Below are 23720 nucleotides of genomic sequence, written 5' to 3'. Positions count from 1 at the left end.
CAAAAAAATTCAACATTCTTTGTTTACACCGAAAACATTATCACAGTTCAGTTGCTCCCTTAAAAAGATAGATTCAGTTAGGTTATGGAAAGGCTGTTGCCAGACACGTACAGCAGCAACTTATAATCTACAGAAGAGGATTCCATTGGATTTAGGGGTGGTGCTAATGTGGCTAGCTGGTTACTTCATTTGTCCCTCAATCTTATACACCTCAATCAGCTCCCTCCTGCAACTTTCCCTGTTCCAAAAAAAACATCCTGAGATCCATCCATTCTAAGTAAAATCCTGGTGAATCTCCTTTGTGGGGTGTAGGTTTGCTCGCTGAGCTGTAGAGGTTTGATATCCAGACGTTTCATTACCTGGCTAGGTAACATCATCAGTGGTGACCTCCAAGTGAAGCGAAGCTGTTGTCTCCTGCTTTCTATTTATATCTATTTATCTTTATAAGATATGAATAGAAAGCAGGAGACAACAGCTTCGCTTCACTTGGAGGTCACCACTGATGATGTTACCTAGCCAGGTAATGAAACGTCTGGATATCAAACCTACAGTTCAGCAAGCAAACCTACACTCTAAACCTCAACCTGAGCTACAAACCTTCATAAACCTTGCAAAAATCGCCTTTGTATCCCTATACTGGATGTTAACTCTGTTTATCTCTCCACAGATGCTACCAGACCTGCAGCATTCTATGGTTCTTTCAGATTTCCAGCATCTATAATATTTGCTTTCTTTAGAAATAGGAATGTGTTGATTGTTATTTTTCTATGGTTTCCTACAGGATCTTTGCTGAACCTGTATATAATCTATCATTGGGAAACATACCAATGTTGTTTCTCTGAACTGATCAGAACCGATCAGAACCATGACACTTGATCTCTTTTCTGCTCCAGGCAAATCTAATGAACACTGTAGACATCGCACTGCTAACAAATTTGATGTTCTAACAAACAGGCTGCAGCGTCCTATGCATTTATGTCCAAAGATGCTGGTAATTTGGGCCTCAGATAATTATGTAGTTTAACATTGTTGAAATTCAGGTGTGAATTTCAATGACAAGAGTACACAGACATCTTGATCTTTTTTAATCTATTCATAAAACTGGCCATGTCCATTCTTATGGGGAATTAGAGAATTGGCAATACGTTTTGGTCCAGCCAACAATGCCCACATCAAAAACTGACCCATCAAACAGTGTAATACCTATTTTTGGTGTAGAACTGTCAATATGGATCCAAGCCAGTGGTGAGACAGAAAACTAAGACACCTTCCTTTGCAGATACAGTTTATAATCTGCTCAGTCTGATCGTTATTTTCAATCTCTAGTGTTACAGGTGAAATTATTTTAATCGTCGTGTTATGCCACATTTGTGGAGAATGGGGTAATGAAACTCAGATCTTTTAGCTCAGAGGCACAGACACCACAAGCCCTCCTGTTGTCAGATCTCTTTTTGTCCCCCCAAAAAAGTGTTGTTATGGTCTCGAAATCAATACACCACAACTGCACCATAAGAGTTCCTCTGTTGACATATACAGTCATTAGTTTAGAATATGTTATTACTCACCTCTGGACCCAATACAACATGAAGGTGGGCCTCCTGGTTCACAGAGAAGGACACTACTATTGTGCTACAACAACCCTTGTTGACAGAGATACATTTTTCTTTTTCTAATTAACCTGTTCATAGATGTTTCTTCCTTTTAAATAAAGTCAAACAAATGCAACAGTGTTTAACCAGACATAAGCAAGATTGGCTAGTCAGAAACTTTCACAGTATTATAACTAGATTTTTAGCAGTTGGAGATTATAGACCTCTTAATTGCATTTTAAAAAATAAAATGTCCTACTAAGAGATGCTGTGCATTTTCTGCTTCTTCAATGTATTTCTATGGCATAATATGAACAGCTCTCTTCATTGCAGGTTCTTAAACATGCTCTATTTGATGTGCATAAGTGATAGCTAATAGAGTTCAAACTTCAATTTTGCGAGTGAAAGAAAAACGATGCCAGTATGTTTCTTAAGCCCTCTTCGCTGACACTGATGTACACTTTGATTATACTTTTGATGCGTTCTAATGAGATTGGGAAATACCCAAGTATACCTTAACAGCTCGAAAACAGGTTCGACAGTGAACATATTTTCAGACCCATTTTCAGGAATGCATCCTGTACTATTAATGTGTGCATTGCTACATACAAATCCTTTTAACTGTATGTTTATATGTTTCAAATTGAATTCATAAATGCAGAAGATAATTTTCACAGGTGGTGGCCATTCTGCCCCTTGAACCTGTTCAGACCCACAATCCTGATCAACATAAATAGAAGAGAATGTTTCCTTTTACCTCGGCTGTGGGACATCAATACTTGGCACCTAAAGATCATGGTCCCTCTGAGCTTCTTAATACAACAGAATCAAATGGTGTCAGAGACCAGATACAAAACAAAAATCAACAAACAAAAACGGCTATGTTTTAAGTTTAGGAACGCCCAGTTTAATGAATATACTATACAATGAGCAGCACAGTGGCTCAATAGTTAGCACTGCTGCTTTACAGTACCAGGTACCTGGGTTCAATTATGGCCTTGGGTGACTGTGTGGAGCTTGCATGTTCTCCCTGTGTCTGTGTGGATTTCCGCCAGGCACTCTGGTTTCCTCTCACAGTCCAAAGATGTGCCAGCTAGGTAGATTGGACATTCTAAGTGCAGAGTTACAGGGATACGTCAGGGTCTGGACTGCTCTTCAAAAGGTCAATGGGACTTGATGGGCCAACTGGCCTCATTCCCCAATGCAGGGATTCTATAATTCCATACACACTAAATATGAAATGTTCCAGTAGTGAATTGCAAGTTTCGTTGATAAATCTTAAGCAATGATCCAAGATCTTTTCTTCATAGAATCCCTGTACTGCGGTAGAGACCAATCCACCCAACAACATCATACCTAGACCCATCCCTATAACCCTACATTTATTATGGCAAATCTACCTAGCCTACACTTCTCTGGACAATTGACCTAACCTGCACATCGTTGGACTCTGGGAGGAAGCTGCAGCCCCCAACAGAAACTAACACAGACATGGGGAGAACATGCAAACTCCGCACAACCATCCACCCAAGGCTGCAATTGAACTTATGTCCTTGGCACTGTGAGGCAGCAGTGCTAACCACTGTGCCAGCATGTCATCCTATATGTTTATTGCTGAAGTTAATATGTTGTAGGGTATCACTGCCAACTCTTAGTTCATTTTGTGAACTTGTAATCCTCTAAAAATATTATACCTCAACTATATACAGTAAGAGAGATTATTACAATTACTTCCAAAAACAGTCTGACATAGTGTGAAACAATGGAAAGTAGGGAATGATATCAATGGCATAATGTGATTGAAGGGTTTGAGCTTCATACTCATGATACTGCCTGAACCTCTTAAATTAACTCCTACCTCTTGCCCATTGCTTAGTGAAGAATTTTCAGAAAGTACAAAAGAAGAAATAAAGTCCTTTTCCTTTTATTTATTGTAAAACATTTACATGGTGAGGAGATTTATTAAACACTGGAAAAATAGCTTAAGCAAGCGACACTGTTATGATCCCTGACCTGTGATGTAAACTCCTGTTGCAAGACTCACTGATGGAGATTGGCTTTTGTATGATCGTGGAAAATGGTGATAGTCAGCTTCCTGATTTATTTGAAGAGAAAATGAGGTCTGCAGATGCTGGAGATCAGAGATGGAAATGTGTTGCTGGAGAAGCACAGCAGGTCAGGCAGCATCCAGGGAACAGGAGAATCGACGTTTCGGGCATTCCTGAAGAAGGGCTAATGCCCGAAACATCGATTCTCCTGTTCCCTGGATGCTGCCTGACCTGCTGCGCTTCTCCAGCAACACATTTCCATTCCTGATTTATTTCCCAACTCAGTTTTGTTGAAGCCAACTGAGATAGATGCCGACTCTCAATCACCCATTTTACAGTAACAGGTCAGGAATCCTTTATCCAACCACCTTAGGACTAACAGCCAAAAGGATATTTTCATTTTTGGATATAGATTCAGTCAGTTCTGTTCAGGTTCATTCGGGACCTTTGGGGATAAAAAAAACGTTACTCTGCCTGAACGGACTTGAAAGTGAAGGTATTTTCCAAAGGATCCAATCTCAGCTGGTCCATAGGTCTGTTTGGGTCTGCTTTTTAGATCTTTTTGGCTTTCAGACATGCAGATAAAGGATACCTGACCTGTTCGGAGCAAAGTTAAAATCTTTCCCACTAGGTCCTCAATAGTGATCATAATGCACTGTTTTCAAATCAGTGTGACTTTAAAAATATTATTTGTTGGTTCTTTTTTATTCCGTAGACATGAAGGCAATCAAGAGAAGATTCACTGGGCTGATTCTGGATATGAAGGGATTCTTGTGAGGACAGGTCAAGTAGGATGAACCTATACTTGTTGGAATATAGAAGAATTGAAAATCAATCTGATTGAAATGTACAAGGTTCTTAGCAGACTTAATAGGGAAAGGTTGTTTCCCCTGTGGGACGGTCTAGGATTATCATCTCTAAATAATGGGTCACAGGTTAAAAACAGATATGGAAGAATTTCTTCTCAGTGGATAGTGAATCTATGCAATTCCTTACCGTAGAGGCTATTGAGCCTGAATTATTGGGTGACTGTGTGGGCTGTTCTCTTCAAAGCGGAGATAGACATTTTTTTAAATCAGTAAAGGAAGCAAGGGCTATGGAAAAAGGCAGGAAAATGGATTTCAGGTATATCAGATCAGCCATGTTTTCATTGAATGACAAAGCAGACTTGATGGTCCAAATGGCTTACTTCTGCTCATGTCTTATGGTCTTAAATCCACTTTATATACCTCAAAAACCTGACAAGATCTTCTGTAGAAAAGTGTCCTTTTAAATATGGATGCTACGATGTATGCTTAAAATCCCATTTCCAAACTATATGTCAACTTGCAAACATTTGACAGAGCTGAAAAGCTACAGAGATCTCATTGGAGGCAAATAGACAGCAGCAGAAAAACTGATGGACTTAAGGTGCCATTGGATGGTGGATGCCAGAGACAGGTTGCAGATGACTGACACTGAATGCATGAGGCAATCCAGATGAGCATGGTACACCATGGCAGCACATCTCCAGGCAGAAGTAGCAATAAGCAGTACAAATATAACATGAATAGAATGCTGATATTCCAATTAAAAGGATTAAATACACCAATAATAAAAAGTGCCCTTAAACAACCATCACCAATAGCACATCTGATCCAGTACCAGATCTTTTAGCCCATATGTCCTGTGTCAGTTTATGGTCTGTATAAAACTCCTTTCACGCATCTTCACCTAGTCCTAGAACATTAATCCTTTCAGGATATCTTTCCATTTTCTTTTTACTCATTTATCTGATGGGCTTTCCTATAAACATTTTCCTCTAACATTTTCGCATATCCTTTCCAGTTGAAGACCAAGGTTAGATACAGGAGTATTTCTAAAAGGTTTCACAATGTACTTATTTCCTGACAAATATTTTGGAACATTCCTTGAATTTTGCTAACTTCTGCAAACTTTGGAGTCTTCAGGGACTCTTTCCTGAGATGAGACGAGAAGCCCGAGAGCATATTTACTTAACTACTTCAAACCTAAGCAGAATCAGTCAAAGATTACAGGACAGAATGACACACTTGGCCTGCTGTGTTTGTCTGCATGATCATTTTTCATAGTCTCTATGTTTTCTTTCTTAATTTTAAACTTACAATTGAATCTGCTTCTTACACACATTCTGGCAGTGCTTTCCAGGTCCCAGCCACTCACTACACAAGGAACTATTTTGTCAATCACCATAAGTTCATGTTCCCTAGCTCTCAACCTTGCACCAATGAGAACCAGCTTCTTCCCATTTATTTTCTCAAGGCTACTCATAATTTTGAGAGCCTGTAACAAATCTTCTCTCAGCCTTCCCTTGTCCAAAAAAAAAACAGCTTCAGCTTCTTTAATTTACCCACATAACTGATGTTCTTCATTAGGAACATAGAAAATAGGTGTAGGAACAGGTCAATTGGCCCTTCAAGCCTGCACCACCATTCAATATGACCATGACTAATCATGCAAACTCAGTATCCCATTCCTGCTTTCTCTTCAAAACCCTCGATCCTTTTAGCCATAAAGGCCACATCCAGCTCCCTCTTGAATATATCAAACAAACTGGCCCCACAGCATTCTGTGCTAGAGAATTCCACAGGTTCACAACTCTGAGTGAAGAAATTCTTCCTCATCTCAGTCCTGAATGGCTCTCCCCTTGTTCTTCAACTGTGGTCCTTAATTCTGCACTTTCCAACATTGGAAACATTCTTCCCACATCCAGCCTGTTCAGTCCCATCAGGACTTTTACAAGATCCCCCAATCATTCTTCTAAATTCCAGTGAGTACAAGCCCAATCGAACCAGTTTTTTTACATATGCCAGTCTTACCATTCTGGGAACTGGTGTGGTGAACCTTCAATGGGTTCCCTTAATAGCAACAAAAACAGAAGTTGCTGGAAAAGCTCAGCAGCATCTGTGAAGAAAAATCAGAGTTAAAGTTTCGAGTCCGGTGACCCTTCCTCAGAATGGACATCTCTGAGGAAGGGTCACCGGACTCGAAACATTGACTCGTTTTTCTTCACAGATGCTGCCAGATCTGCTGAGCTTTTCCAACAACTTCTGTTTTTGTTTTTTATTTACAGAGTTCACAGTTCTTTTGGCTTTTATTTGATATTTCCCTCAATAGCAAGGCTGTACTTCCTCAGACTTGGAGTCTGAAACTACATACAATACGCCAGGTGTGGCCTCACTAAGTCCCTATATAACTGCAGCAAGACATCCCTACTCATATCTAAATCTTCTTGCTATGAAGGCCAGCATGCTATTAGCTTTCCTTACCACCTGCTGCACCTGCATGCCAACCTTCAGCGACTGTTCCACCATGACACCAAGTTCACACTGCACCCCACTTTTTTCTAAGCTGCCGCAATTCAGATAATAATCTGCCTTCCTATTTTTGCCACCAAAGTGCACAACCTCACATTGCTGGGAGTATTCTCAAATCTTTCTGCATCCTCTCTACTTTTACATCCATCCTAAATGCAGTGCCAAGAGTTGGACACAGTACATCAGTCAAGGTGAAAACAGTTTCATCATAACTCAAGCTTTCTTTTCTATGCTTCTACTTATAAAATCCAGAACCTTGAATGCCTTTTACTGAGTTTCTCAACTTGTAGTCACATCTTCAGTGAGTTTTGTACATGTGTAGCCAGATTCCTGCATCTCCTTCAGAAATAGAATTCTGATTTTATATTGTCCCTTTACACTTCTCTGCATTAGATTTTTAACAAAAATCTCTGCGTGATTTTTAACAAAGTCTATTGAGTCACCCTCGTCAAATATCCCTGTTACTTTATTAAAAATTCAATCAAATTGATTCAACAGAAGTTACCTTAAACAAATTACTCCTGGCTTTCCTTAGCCCTCATGACAGTAAACCGTGACCGAGTCATAGTTTCTAAAAGCTCTCCTGTCGCTGAGGTTTAATTGAGTAAACTGTTTTCATTGGACTTATCCTCATGCTTTGTTTGGAAAAGGATGCAGCATTTACAACTCTCCAGTCATCTGGCAGGAGTTTATAGCCAGTCCCTACTTTTACTTCCCTCTGCAATCACATACACATAGTTCAAAATTGTCCTTGGACTTCACCTATAGCTTCCTACACCTCTAAGTCAACTTCAAAGAAGGTTTCCAAAGAAATATCTGCAAACAATAAGCAATAATCCTGATAAGCAAGTTTGCAGCCTCAAAGTTAACTCAATTTCTAACTCTCCCAATCATGCGACAATTTAAGCTATGGTTCAGTTGGTATCATCCTCAACTTCCAAGAGAAGATTGAAGCTTCAAAGTTGTACTTCAGAGGCTTTCAGCAGAAAGTTAAGAGACAATGTTGTATTGTCAGAGATACCATCTTTTAAAAGAGACTTAAACTGAGGCCTAGCTGCTCTGTTAAGTGAATGGAGAAGGTGGTGCACGTTACTGCATGGCAGAAGGGCAGAAAATTATCTCCCAGGCCATGATCAATATTTATCAAACCTATTCTACCCAACATTCCTCTCTCAAATCAGCACACCAAAAACAAATCATCACAACTTCTGTTGTGCGCACAGCAACTGTCATATTTCTAACACTTCACCACCTCAAAAAGTACTAAATTGGCCATGAAGCACTTTGGATATGCTGAGAGCAAGAAAACCATTAACTGCAAGATTATCTTGAATCTGAGATTGCAAAATACTAAAATTGAAATGTTAGAAATCAACTCTGAAATAAATCAAGAAACCAACAGCCCTTTGATACCAGATTTTTTGGAGTCTCTGCACATCATTACAAATGATTGGTGGGACACAGATTCAGATGTCCCACTTCCATTTCTGTCAGATCCCAATTTCACTAGTAAGAGAAAAAAGGGACAGTGTGATTTGTGGATGAATGAAACTCAAACACAGTAGGGATTACTGTGGATAAACCCAAACTCAGCATTCTATTAAAATAAATGCAAATTTCACTGTAATAAATCATCAGCCCTTTAAAATTTAAAAGTTGTCTGATTCAGTGAGAGGTTTCAAAAAGGTACGGTCAAGTTATTTAAATCCCTAGTGGTTTAAACAAGCAATTACACAACTGCATCACTGAGAGTTGAAAAAATAATCTGCTTTTGCAATTATGGAAGTCGTTTTTTCATATTACGATAACTATTCTAACAGTAGTCTATAAATTCATCTTCTCATTGCAGCTAAAAAAGTTACTAAAGTCTCTAGTGTGATATTTTGAACACAAGTCTTTGGTTCAAAAATGGGATTAAACACTTGAGGGAATTTAAAAGACATGAATCCACGTTCATGATTTGTTTTAACTGTAGACTTTAAAAATGAAGGAGACAGATATTTACCCTTAGTTCTTTATTTAATCGCAATATGGATTCTAATGTACTTCTTGGTAGATATTGGGTGAGTTGGCATTTAGAATAGAACCACAAAAGGTAGTAGTTGGATTGGCACTAAGTTGACATGAAGATACAAGAAAAAATGGACATTGGCATAGATGCATACTGAATTAGCACAGACACAATAAGGGGTCAAGGACTGAGTGGATTGCATACGTTTATATGAATTGGCATGGGTGCATGAAGGTAGCATGGGCTTTTGAGAGGAGGTGACGTGGTATGTGTGAAGGCTGGAGGATTTAAAAACATAAGGAAACAATAAAGAAACCAAGTGCCAGAAAACCAAAGATGGCCTATTGATTAATCTGCCTTGGCACCTGGCAGTACCTTGTCTGGGAATGGTCAAAACTACAATCCTCAACCAGCCCACTAAAGCCATGTATCCTCTAGAGCAGTGCCCAACAACATCCTATCATCCAGAGTAGAAACCAGATCTGATAGGTCACTTTCACCTGAGGGACATGTGGCAAACGTAAAGATCCCTGACTCATGCTACACACATGGATAACAAACATTTGCCGTCAAGACACACATTCAGCCAACTTGATGGATAATGGGTATGATTGCACTGCTTCACCTAGAGCAGTGGGAAGTGATCATTTCAAACCCCAACCAAATGAGACATTCAAGAGTTCAACTTCATAATGGAAGTGACGAGATCTATAATGAGAATGTAAGCTTTCAAGACTATACCGTGTCAGAGAGTCCAACCAACTACACTTCCAGCGATGAGTTAATCATCAGCAGAACAACATTCAAATTTTAAAGGTCTCCTCTCCATCTGGGATGTGAGCTGCTCCAAACAAAATCCCAAGTACCTGATTAAACTGTATTAGCAAATGATGCCAAGAACTCAAGAATTATTAAAGAAGTTTTTAACAGAACACTTGTCTTCGCAACTCCAATATACCCCAGGATTGGTGGGGATATGAGCGCCCAGTTAATTAAATGATGCCTAATGGACCTCAGGATGTCAAAGACAGTTTTACCCTGTATCAATTGTGCATAAGACTAAAAGGAAAGAGCAAAAGAATTGTTCAAGCACTTTCCATTTGACATTTCAATTCTGCTAACAGAAAAAAATAGTTTGATGCAATTACACTTCAACCACACAAAGATGACAAGGGATTGTTTTAAATTTACATGGAGCACAATTCAGGTAGCACAGTGATGAGATCCCTGGCCAAACAGCAGCCCAGAATAATATTCTAGGTAAATGCAAAGTATTGTGGATTCTGGAGATCAGAGATAAAGTCAGAAAGAGTTGGAGAAACTCAGCAGGCCTGACAGCATTTGTGGAGAGAGAATTGGAAAGATATTGAGTCCAATGTAATTGATTAGATTAGATTACTTACAGTGTGGAAACAGGCCCTTCGGCCCAACAAGTCCACACCGCCCCGTCGAAGCGCATCCCACCCATTCTCCTACGTTTACCCCTTTACTTAGCACTACGGGCAATTTAGCATGGCCAATTCACCTGACTTGCACATCGTTGGACTGTGGGACGAAACTGGAGCACCCGGAGAAAACCCACGCAGACACGGGGAGAACGTGCAAACTCCACACAGTCAGTCGCCTGAGTCGGGAATTGAACCCGGGTCTCTGGCGCTGTGAGGCAGCAGTGCTAACCACTGTACCACTGTGCCGCCCACTCCAATTCATTAGATATTTTAGCTGTTCTGAAGAAGAGGTATCCTAAATCCAAAACATCCATTACTTTGGAAATGCCAGAACTTCCTGGGAATTATGATGAACTCAAATCGTTAAGTCTGCTTCTCCCTCCACAGATGCTGCTACACCTGCTGAATTTCTCTCGCGATTTTTAAAAAATTAGTCGTGCTCAGGGTACACAGGCTCAAGTCTGATCATGGCAACCAACGGGATTTACATTCAATTAATAAATCTGGAAATGAAAGCTTGTCTTAGTAAATGTGACCATGAAATCATCAGCACAATTTAAAAACTCATCTAGCTCACTAATGTCCTTCAGGGAAGGAACATCTGCCACCCTCACCTGGCCTGGCCTACATGTGACCCAAGACTAATGCAATGAAATTTACTTGTATCTGCCCTCAGACATGGGACAGAGAACTGATTGGCAGTCAGGAAGCAAAGAGTAGAATAAATGGATCAATTTGCAAGTGGCAGACAATAACTTGTGGGATACCGCAGAGATCAGACCAGACATTCACAATATAAATTAATTATTTAGATCAAGGAACTAAATGTAATACCTTCAAGTTTGAGGTGATACAAAGCTGGGTGTGAGTATAGCTGTGAGAAGGATGCAGAGATACTTCACGGAGATTGGACAAGTTGAGTAAATAGGAAAATATACAGTAGATAACATATGATGTTGATAAATGTGAGATTATGTTTTTTGGCAAAAACAGGAAGGCAGATTATTCTCTGAATGGATGCAAATTGGGAAAAGATGAGTTACAACAAGGCTTGGGTGTCCTTATATACTAGTCACTGAAAGTAAGCATGTAAATATAGCAGGCACTGCAGAAGGCAAATGGTGTTTGGCTTTCATAGTGAAAGGATTCAGATACAAGAGCAGGGATATCTTGCTGCAACTGTGAGACCTAACCTGGAGTATTAACATCTTGGTCTCCTTTTCTGAGGAAGGATGTTCTGGCTATGAAGCAAGGGCAGCAAAATTTTACCAGACTGATTCTTGAAATGGCAGGACTGATATATCAAGATAAACAGGATCAGTTGGGCTATATTCACTAGAGTTTAGAAGAATAAGGGAGGAGCTCATAGAAACCTATAAAATTCTAGCAGGATTGTCAGGGTAAATGCAGAAAGGATGCTCGTTATGATTGAGGAGTCCAGAACCAGGAGTCACATCTAAGCATACAGAGTAGGTTATTTAGCGCTGAGATAAGAAGAAACTTCTGCACTCAGAGATTGGTGATCTTGTGGAATTCTCTGTCACCTAAAGCATTTGAGGCCTAAATATTTAATGTTTCAAGGAGATTTATATCGTTCTACAGATAAAAGGAGTGAAAGTGGGAACAGGATACTGAATTGGATGACGAGCCATGACCATATTGAATAGCTGAACAGGCCTGAAGGGCTCATGGCCTACTTCTGCACCTATTTTCTATGCTTCTGTGAACTGGCATAGTCTTTCATTTCAAGGGCAATTAGGAATTGGCAACAGATGCTGCCCAAGACAGCTATGCCTCTGCCTTAAAGTACTTATTGATCTACATATTCACTATTCACATCCATTCAGTAGCCATCCTCATGGAAAGGGTCTTGTGATATGTCAATTAGGTGCAGTCCTCATTACAACCTTGGCCCAAACATGCACAAAAGAGCTGAACTTCAGACATGAGTACACAGTGACGTCTCCTGACATCAAGGCTGCATTTCATTGAGTGAAGTACCAAGGAGCATAGAAAACTAAACTCAGTGGGAATCAGGAGGAAATCTCTACACTGCTTAGAGTCTTACTTGGCACAAAGGAAGTTCTGAGATTTAACAATCCAATTAATAAGACTAATATATCCATAAAATGAAAGTTAACTCACTTCCTTAGATGATTTTTGGGATGTGGACATAGCTGGCTGGGCCAGCATTTATTGCCATCCCTACTTGCCCTTGAAAAGGTGGTGGTCAGCTGCTTTCTTGAACTGCTGCTGCCCAATGTGGTGTACATACACACAATGCTCTTAAAGAGGGAGTTTCTGGTTTCTGACCCAGTGACACTAAAGGAATGGTGTCATATTTCCATGTTAGCCTTATTAATTTGGACAGTTAAATGTCAGTACCAGCAAAATTGTTTTTCTCTGTTGTCTTATGGTATTGTTTCTGCGTACCTGTGATTTCAATGATACATGCATAGTGTCACAGCCATAAGACATTGCCTACCAATTGAAAAATTGTGATCACTATTGTCATGTAGGCAATCATAAAGAATTTTTACAGACAGTAAGATCTGACAAATAATACACAAAGACTAACCAATTTTGCGACCTTGACATTGAAATATTAACTTCTTCTTTGAGTAATATTATAGGAAATGTAACATCCACCTCATGTGTTCCAGATCTTAGAGAAAAACAAGATTCAAAGATGAAGCATTCAACTCACTTTTGCACTAAAGTATCAGTCTGTATTACCTGCTCAACTTTCTGAAAAAGCTTAAACTAGAAATTTTATGATTCCAAAAAAAAATCCATCAACTAACCCCAGCTGATACTGTTAAAACTCACCCAAATTAAATCTATTCCTATATTCAAAATTATGCTCCAGATGTGAGGTGAGTGCAACTGCTCTTGACATTAAGGCCACACTTGATTGAGTACAGCATCAAGAACTTCTGACAAAACTGGAGTCAATGTAAATTAGGGTGATATCTCTTTACTGGGTAGAGTCAAAGTTGGCATAAAGGAAAATGTTGTGCCAGTGGCAGTTAGACAGCCCAAGGACATCTCTGCAGAAGTTACTCAAGGTGGTGTCTTAAGTCCAATCATCAGAAGTGGGAATATTCACTGATGATAGCACAATGTTCAGCACCATTCAGGACTCTTCAGATACTGAAGTGGTCCATATTGAAATGCATCAAGACCTGGTAAATATCCACATTTGGGATGACAAGTAGCATTTGCACCTCACAATTGCCATGCAACAATCATCATTTCTGACAAGAGAGAACCTAACCATCACCCCTTGACATTACTGTCACTAAATTCTACACTACCAACAGCCTAGGGGTTACCATTCACCATGCATTGACTGGACTAGCCATATAAATATTTGTGATGAGAGGCTAGGAATCTCACAAACAGTAACTCATTTCTTGACTTCCCAAAGGCTATTCACCATATATAGGGCAAAATCGAAAACATGATGGAATATTCAATTTGCCTGGATGCTTGCAGCACCAACAACACTCAAGAAACTTTGCCGTTGGCTTAATTATACCACACCAGCAAACATTCACTCCCTCCACCACCGACACTCAATATCACAGCATAGAAAGCCATTCTACCCATCGGATCCACATCGAAACGCTGAAGAGAATCGCACCCAGACCTAAACCCCTACCCTATCCCAGTAGCCCTGCATTTCTAACCATTACTGGACCACAATTTGCAGGATATGGAGATCACTGGCTGGGCCAGCATTTATTGCCTGCCCTTTGCTGCCCTTAAGAAAGTGGTGGTGAGCTGTCTCCTTGAATCACTGCAATCCATTGTGGCACTGCTGTCAGGACAGAATTCCAGGATTTTGACCCAGTGACTCCAAAGGAACCATAACATATTTCCAAGTCAGGAAACTACACTAATTGGACAGCATTTGTGGTTATTGAAGGCAGCTCACCAGCACCTCCTCAAGGACAATTAGCTATGAGCAATTAAATTCTGGCATAGCCAACACCACCCAAATCCCTGGAATATAAAAACTTAAAAATGATAGCGAGTAAGAGGATGAACAGGGGTGTAGGAGTGAAAGTTTCTCATCAGCTTTGACGTAGTGTATGTCTCTGTGTACATATCATACATGAGTGGGTGAAAATCATAAAGCTTAGATTCTTGGTGATGAATGCAAATAGGCACATTTAATTGTTACACAAGGCTTGCCAAGCATAGCAATCATTAGTACTGGTGTTCCAGTGAAAAAGGCCTGGATCTTTACAACATGTGGCAAAAATACTGTTACCATTTTCAAACAGTATTTTAATTCTATTTTTGGGAATAAATAATGGATGTACATAGTCAAGGAAGCAGAAAATGAAACCAGTTTCTATAATACTTATTATAACAAACAGTTTTTATCATGGATGTTCAATGTAGCATTGACTGTGGAGCAATAAGAGGAAGACTTGTACTTACATAACCACTTTACATAGCCTCAAAATGTCTCAAATCACTGCAAGCAATATAATTTACTTTAAAACATAGTTACAAATGTTTGTAGCCAGCAGAATAATATTCAACAGAACCTGATTCCACGTACAGCATTGTCAATCAACATGTCTTTGACTGTGAAGTTTTTCAGGGAATTTGCATGCCACGACCCTGGAAGAACATTAGGCACTCTTGCAAAACAGTGCCCAACTACTTTCAATAGACAAGAAAGACCCTGGTTTGATTCTCATCCTGGTTCATATTTTTTTCCACAACCTTGCCCCTATATCTCTGTAACTTCCTTCAGTTTAATAATAATATTTATCCAAATCTGGGCCTTGTCCACATCTCCAATGCTAATCACTCCACTATTAACAGCATAGCTTCATTTGCCTGGGCCCTAGGGACCAATTTCCCTCTCTGAATATATCTGCTCTCTTCTTTCAGATGCTCCTTAAAAAAGAATTTACTTTTCAGGCCAATCTTTTAGCCACCACGCTAATATCCCCTTATGTGGCTAGGTGTCAGTTTTGATTTGATAACACTCCGAAGAGTCCCAAGGGAGTAATACATTTTTAAAAATCATTATATAAATACAAGTCAATACTGCATCTGAAAGATAGCACCTTCAACAGCACAGCACTCCGTGCCTATGACACAGTGCTTGCCTCAGAGTATCTGATCTTTAGACTTGAGGTGGCACATAATTTCACAACATTTCGTATTTAGATGAATGTTTCCATTAATTTTACATTTCACATTGCTCATGACAACAAGTAACAGTACTCCAAAAATAGGCTTTGAGCACTAAGGAGGCAACATTATTGCAGACATGTTTTTGCAAACTCCTGACACAGACAAAACCCAAACAATAAACTCACAAATATAACAGATGAGAACAAATAAAGCAGAGGTGTTTGGGATTATGAACTGATTTGCCAGGCTTTGGGCATTTCATGTGGTTCAGGGATCACATGACTCCCCAGTGTGAAGCATGTGCTGAAAATTCTGAATGATAGTCAGAAGACTATAGCCATAAACTGAGATTTCTAACCAGGTGAGCCTAAATGCTAAATGCTATCTTAATGCATTATTGGTGGCTCTTTCTCTTGTAGAGTCACGAAGAGATAAGCAAAAACAAAGTAGATCTTCCAGTACTTAGTTATTATAACAGTCTTGACATAGGTATCTACACTGATTGCTTCACTTGTTTAAACATTGTCTAACAAGAATACTATACAAACATGAAAGAATGACAGGAAATTCTGACATTTTATTCTATCAATGCATAAAAACTAGCCAGTAAGTGAAGCAATGCAAACTGACAGGAGGGTTACTATACAGTGACAAGCTTGCACATCTTCCATACCTTTAGTTTTGAAATGAAATGGAGTACAGAAAATCAATGATCAGGAGAAAGTGTGGATTGGAGATGCTCAACATGAGAGTCGAAAGTGTGGCACTAGAAAAGCACAGAGGTCAGGCAGCATCTGAGGACAGGAGAATTGACATTTTGGCATAAGCCCTTCATTCCTGATGAAGGGCTTATGCCCGAAACGTCAATTCTCCTATTCCTCAGATGCTGCCTGATCTGCTGTGCTTTTCCAGCGCCACACTTTTCGACACAGAAAATCAATGGTAAGTTTCATATTTTCCAGCTCTTAGTGGAAGCGAAGAGATATTATTGAAAAGGGAAGGTGGTCTATAGAGTGGCTCAGAAAGGGAGGTACTAGTGACATGGAAGAAATTGTGAAGTGAAGGCAATTGCTCGCGGGTCAATGGAGAGGGTGGAGCAACAAATGACAAGTGCCAATACCAATCCCCATCAATTTTATAAATAGGCATCCAATACGGAGCTCCAAGTAGAATTCCCAGTAAGCTACAGTAAGTATATAAAATGGAACATTGCCTACTATCCAACAAATAGGATTCATTAAAGCAAGGTTGATATTGGGGAAAGTGGATCGGATGAAAATTGAATCCCTTCACTTTTAAAATCTACTTTAAATTCTCAAAAAGAGCCCCTGCATTCCAACAACAGGCATCAACTAAAGTTGTCACCATCCAAAACTGCATTTTAATTTCAATACTGCATTTTAATTTAAACATTTAAACTTTAGTGCATTTTAAAGGAATATTGAAGCAAACTGAACCAAATTAAAGAGTCAGTTGCTTCAACTGATCCTAAAACAGTACTAACTGGTCTCACCACAAATCAATCATGTGCACCGTCTCACTTTCCCCCATACAAACTGGCTTCCATTATCAAAATATATTGGCATGACAGTCCCTCATTGCATGGAATAGGCCAGGGCCATTCCTGTATTGATACCAGTACAAAACCATCAATATCTTACAGTAATTCCAAGGCATCATGACCACTACATGTGCCAAATTCAGTGTGCAAACAGTCTCCTTTGGGATGATCCACCTTTTGCTAATCTGAAAGTAAACTGAGTAATAATAATGTCTGGCGGACAAACAACGGTCACATCATGTGGTGGGACATTTACCCTTAGTACACATTACCCAGCTGATCGAGATAAGGGAAGGTACGGTGATCAAATTCACCCCCCTCGGCTCCCTACACATTCCACTCCCTGCTCTGCTTCATTTTGGAAACTGGTGTCCTTGCCTTTTTCAGGGGAGATGAATCAGGGTCAATGTCTTACTGTCTCTTTATTCCCAGTCGCATAAAACGAGCTAATTCTCCTCCTTTCTGTAACAGGGTGTGCATTAGTAATTTACTGGAAGGTGGCAGGGTTTCAAATAGAAAAATAACCTCTGAAGTAACCGTACCTCAACACACAGAGTCAAGCAACTCTTTTCACAATGTCCCCATTACAATGTGGCGGAATTTCTCATTTGCTTTTCAAAGGTATTTGCAATATCGCAGTTTGATCTCAAGGCGATTCTTTAAAAAAAACCTCCCCAATAACAATTAATGTTTCTATTATAAACAACACATCTTTATCTTAAAAAAAGTCTAATTGAGGAAACCAGAGCAGATTATCCCCGTTGAGTTGTATTGTCATAAAGTGTTGCCGAGTTTCTCTCCCTTATCCCCAGATTATTATTATTGCTTGGCAGAGCAGAACACTCGATTATTTATTAAAACCCACATGCCAAGAAGATGCAGCAGGACGTATTCTCGCTGTCGCTTTCGGGGGTGGGTAGGCTGAAAAAAAATCGTAATATCGGCCACCGTTTCAAATAGAATGGGATTTATTAATAATGATCCCCCCGCCCCCACTTACACTACCCCAGTTACTTACTATTTCTGTGGGTTGATGAGCCAAAATGGCGAATGTAGATAGGCGATCACACAGGCATTTGGTGTGGGATGCATCGGTAAGTACAGTCTTACATCCCAGAGTGGACCAGGCGCCGGTAGACTCGTTCCTGGAAAAAGGAATTGCATTACATTTGATGGGCAGGTATATACATAAGGAGACAGAAGTGAAGGGGAGGGCGAGACAGCTATAGGCAGCGTATATATATACACACACACACACAAACAATTTCCCCACACCCTAAAACGGACATCCCTCACCAAGATACAAACAAGCCAAAGACATTAATCCATCAGCTGTTTACAATGCAATCCCCGTGCTGCTGAGTTGCTAACGCTGGCGTGCTGTCCTGCTAACCGAGTTCTCTGCTGCTACAATATCCAGCCTGGAGGGGGATCTCACTATGTGGAGCCCCTCACGCTTTCCCTCAGGGAGTGTGTGCACCGCGGAAACGGCTCCTTGTAAGAGAGAGAAAAAAAGGGGTGTGCGAACAATCTTTTACTGCATGTCTAATACAAACAGCGAGGCTAGAGGGGACAAGTGGGGAGGGGAGGGGGAGGATTTTTTTTCTCTCTAAACCACACACAAACCGGCTAGGTGCATCGTCAGGCAGTGTGGAGGGGACGCAGAAAGAGATGGAGGCCGAGTGTCGCTTTATACATAAAGAGGATTCAGGTGCTTGGCTGGCTAGTCACCCGCACCCGATCCTACAAAGCTCTGGCTCGTTTCAGCCGGTCAGTTCATCCGCACCCTCCCTCGACCAGGACTCACAAATGGTGCAAGCCACACACAGCAGCAGTAAACCAGCAGATTGGAAAGAAATTATGTATTTGATATTCCAAGTGCATTCCATACAGTAAGACTGAAGCCAATTGCATAATAGTAATAAAAATAGATGACCAGATTGTAATCCTTTCTCTCGAACCAGTGCTGAACTGTTTGCCAATATTTTGCGGGGAGGGAGGGAGAAATGACACGAAATTCTAACTCCCAAATAGAAGCTAGTTAGGATAAGAGGTGTGAAAATAGTAAGGAAACGAGAGTTTTTTTATGTCAACAGTATCTGCAATCAGATTATATTCACCCTTGAGCTTTACAATTACAGTAATCTGGGCTGTCCATCCAAATTAACCAACATTGCAGTCATGTTTATTTGCCCAATTGCCGCTCTTCAGCCTTGCACCAACAACCTTCTTGTCATTTAATCGAAACATAGAAAATAGGAACAAGAGTAGGCCAGTCAGCCTTTAAAGCTTGGTTCACCATTCGAGGTAAGCACAGCCAATCAGCCAACTCAGTCCCCTGCTCCTCCTTTCTCTCCATACTCTTTGATTGCTTTAGCCCAATGTACAATATCTAATTCCTTCTTGAAAAATTTGATGATTTCACCTAAACTGTGTTCTATGGCAGAGAATTCTATGGACTCACCACTTTCTGGGTGAAGAAATTTCTTTTTGTATCAGCCCTAAATGGCCTGCCCTGTATACTTAGATTGTGACCCCTTGCTCTAGGCACCCTGGTTATCAGGAATACCCTTGCTGCATTTACCTTGTCTAGTCTTATTAGAATTGAAAATGTTTCTATGGCGAGTTCCTCCTCACTCTTCTAAACTCTAGTAAATATAGCCTTAATTGATCAGTTTCTCATATTCATATATAAGTCCAACCATTCCAGGAATCAATCTGGTGATTCTTCATTTCACTCTCTCCATAACCATAATCCTTCCTTAGATAAAGAGACCAAACCTGTCCCCATGACTTCCTATCGCTGACCTTACCTTTGTTCATTCTTTCATAATCTTCACTGTTGTTTTTATGCCTTCTCCAGTTCTTATGAAATATTGACCAAATGTTGTCAAGTAAGCTGACATCTAGCAATGTGACAAACCCAGAGAAGCCAACCATGTAGTATTGGGGCTGCCAACCTAATAAGAGTGTAGCTCGACCTCTTCTGTCCCTCCCCCATCCTGCCAGCCCAATCAGAGGATCAACAGACGAACAGCAACTCTGCTCACTATGACCTTCACTGGCATTGCACTGCAGTGTGGGGGGAATTAATGGCATGCATCCTCAAACAGTGCAAGCAGGAGTCTGGGGATGCCTAATGCCTGCAGACTCCCCCAAGTGGTTGATGGAGGGTAGGGTGCACTGAGGGCTGGCAAAGTTATTTGCAGAGGAGATGGCTGTCGCTAATGAGCAGCAGTTATCTGGATCGTGGATTTCCAAAAATGGAAGTAGCACCCCCACCCCAATCACAAAACCAGCTGAGAGGCCACAACCACTCAGTGGGGGCTGGTCGAACATGGATAAAATACATCCAGAAGTGGGAAGCAGCTCTGAAGTGCCATATTTAAATAGCCCAACTGGGCTCCTAGTGGGCATCTCACACGCCAAATCTCCCACTCACAAAATCATCAATGCCTGCGCATGTCATTTTGCCATCTTTCCTCTTGTAGTCTGTTCCCAAGAAGCTGGCAAAATTCCACACATTGACTCTGGTTTTTGTCCTATACATACTTTCTGATCTGCTGAGTATTTCCAACATTCTTGGTAATTATTCAAAAATGCTAATGACTAAAATTATAATAACATGAGTGACCTTTGTATATAACAAACATTCGAGCAATGGGCAGCTCCATTCAAATTTCCAATAATATAGGAAAGGGGATGACTATTTGTACATGACCAATATTGGAGGAATGTGGGTGCTTCCTGTGAATTACCAGCATGTGCAGTAAGGTAGATGCATCTTGTAATTTACCAATATTAAAGTAAGAATAACAGAAAGTGCTCTAAATATACAACAAGTCTGGCAGCATATGTCTGGCAGGGAGAGAAACAGAGTTAACATTTTGGGTCAATGTGAATGCACTTTATAAATTCCCACCAGAATAGTAACATGACTATTCCAGCATTACAGGAAGGTGGATAGCCATTGTAAGTTATCAACATTACAATAAAGTAGATGTTTCTTGTAAATTGCCAACTTTAGTGAAATGTGGATACTCTGTAAATTGTCAGCACAACAGTAATGAGGATGTTCCTTGTTGATTCAAAAATATACCTTATTCATAAAATTGTAAAATTACATTTCAAAACATTTCAAATTAAAAATGACATAAAGTGCAACAGAGCAGAGCTCAACACTGTGAGGTACCTCAGTGCAATTTCAATACTCTTGATGCTGAAAACATGCATTCTTTGTCAGCTTACATCCTAAGGGGTCCTTCACAGTTTTTAGATCTTGGTTGTACTATGGCTAAAAGGCCTTAGTCAGTCACCTTTCCCCATTGTGCCTTTGCAGCAGCTGCTCCATCTTCAGTGTATTCCTCACCACATCATCTGGGTCCTTGGAATTTGCCAATCAGCAATACTCGATCAAGAACAACTCTCTGCACTAGAAGACCAACAAGCTTCAGTCAAACAAAAGAAGTGTTTTTCATCAAATTGATGGGCTTCCTGCTGCATTTGATGCTTGTCCCATGTGAAAGTCCCTGTCAACAGCCTGTAGAGACCAAGTCTTGTGTCATGGAACTGCTTAGGATGGACCTCAAAACAAAAATCTCCCTCCAGACATTCGTTGCAAAGACACTTTCTACAAGGAGGTGCACAATAGTCTCTTCCCCAGCAGTCTCTGTGACACTAATGTTTGGAAGGGATGCGATTCAAGGCATGAATAAAGGATGTTTTGGAAGAACCTTTCTTGCTCCCAGCTAAACTATATTTTGGTACTTTTCAGAAAGTTCTGGCAATGGTGCAGTCTGCCAAATGACTTTGACATGCTGCTTAGGAAAGATTCAACAGAATCTACTTTCTTCTTATTCTGTATGGTCTCAAGGACATTTACCTAATGGATTTGTGATTAAAGATATTTTCTGCATAAAGCTCTCCACTAAGGACAGGTAGTAGAGAATGATAAAATTGAATGGTGTAATCTGTTGCAATGATCTGACCTCTGCATGTTGTGACAATTGAGCCTGGATTTTACATGCCACCGCCCGGCATGGTTTCAGCAGGACCATGTAAGATGTATAGTGGACAGTGAAAAAAGGTTATCTAAAATTACAAAGGAATTTTGATCCATTGGATTGGAGGAGTGGCAAATGGAGTTCAATTTGGATAAAGAGAAGTGTTGCATTTTGGTAAGATGAACAAGGACAAGACTTGTATGCTTAATGGTAGGACTTTGGAAGTGTTGTTGAATTGAGAGACCAAGGGGTTCAGGTACATAGTTCTTTGAGATTGGCATAACAGGTAGACAAGGTGGGAAAGAAGGCATTTGGTATGCTTGCTTTCATTGTTCACAACTTTGAGAACAGGAGTTGGGATGTCATGTTGCAGTTGCACACATTGGTGAAGCCACTTTTGGAGTACTGTGTACAGTTCCGGTCGCCTTGCTATAGGAAGGATATTATCAAATTGGAAAGGGTGCAGAAAAGATTTACAGAGGTGTTGCTGGGACTAGAGGATTTGAGTTATAAGGAGAAGCTGGATAAGCTGGGACTTCTTTCACTGGAATGTAGGAGGTTGAGAGGTGACCTTATAGAGGTTTATAAAACTATGAGAGGCATTTGATAAGGTTCCTCATAGTAAACTAATGGAGAAAGTGAAGTCACAGGTGTTCTAACTAGGTGAATAAAGAACTGCTTGAGCAACAGGAGACAGAGAGTAGTAGTTGAAGGGAGTTTCTCGAAATGGAGAAGGGTGACCAGTGGTGTTCCACAGTGCTGGGGCCACTGTTGTTTGTGATATACATAAATGATCTGGAAGAGAGTGTTGTTGGTCTGATCAGTAAGTTTGCAGATGACATGAAGATTGGTGGAGTAGCAGAAAGCATAGGGGACTGTCAAAGAATACAGACAATATAGATAGACTGGAGAGTTAGGCCGAGAAGTGGCAGATGGATTTCAATCCAGGCAAATGTGAGATGATGTATTTTGGGAAGTCTATTTCTAGAGCGAACTATACTGTAAATGTAAGAGCCTTGGGAAAAGTTGATGAGCTGAGAGATCTGGGGGTTCAGGTCCATTATACCCTGAAGATGGCTACTCAGGTCGATAGAGTGGTCAAGAAGGCATGTGGTATGCTTGCCTTCATCGGACAGGGTATTGAGTGTGAGAGTTGGCAGGACATGTTAACATTTTACAAGAGCTGAAAAATGTGTTGCTAGTAAAGCGCAGCAGGTCAGGCAGCATCCAAGGAGCAGGAGAATCGACATTTCGGGCATAAGCCCTTCTTCAGGAATGAGGAAGGTGTGCCAAGCAGGCTAAGATAAAAGGTAGGGAGGAGGGACTTGAGGGAGGGGCGTTGGGAATGCGATAGGTGGAAGGAGGTTAAGCTGGAGAAATCTGCATTCATCCCTTGTGGTTGGAGAGTTCTCCAGCTTCCTCATTTCCCATCTCCCCACCTTATCTCAGTCCCAACCCTCGGACTCAGCACCACCTTCTTGACCTGCAATCTTCTTCCCGACCTCTCTGCCCCCACCCCCTCTCCGGCCTATCACCCTCACCTTAACCTCCTTCCACCTATC

The 23720-nt window shown here is 40.5% G+C and overlaps 1 protein-coding gene across 10 annotated transcripts in view; it reads right to left on the bottom strand.

Moving 5' to 3' along the window:
• The window catches only part of adgrb3 (adhesion G protein-coupled receptor B3), an 814402-nt gene that overhangs the window by 191142 nt on the left and 599540 nt on the right, over window positions 1-23720 (bottom strand). For all 10 annotated transcript variants that reach the window (XM_043681622.1, XM_043681628.1, XM_043681636.1 and 7 more), the window contains one exon: window positions 18174-18300. In XM_043681622.1, coding sequence (XP_043537557.1) covers window positions 18174-18300 — 127 coding nt within the window. The remainder of the gene's footprint in view (window positions 1-18173; window positions 18301-23720) is intronic.

The sequence above is a fragment of the Chiloscyllium plagiosum genome, chromosome 3, assembly GCF_004010195.1.
Source record: "Chiloscyllium plagiosum isolate BGI_BamShark_2017 chromosome 3, ASM401019v2, whole genome shotgun sequence".
NCBI lineage: Eukaryota > Metazoa > Chordata > Chondrichthyes > Orectolobiformes > Hemiscylliidae > Chiloscyllium > Chiloscyllium plagiosum.
Note: the sequence above shows the minus strand (reverse complement) of the source record. Positions and strands in the feature narration are given on the sequence as shown.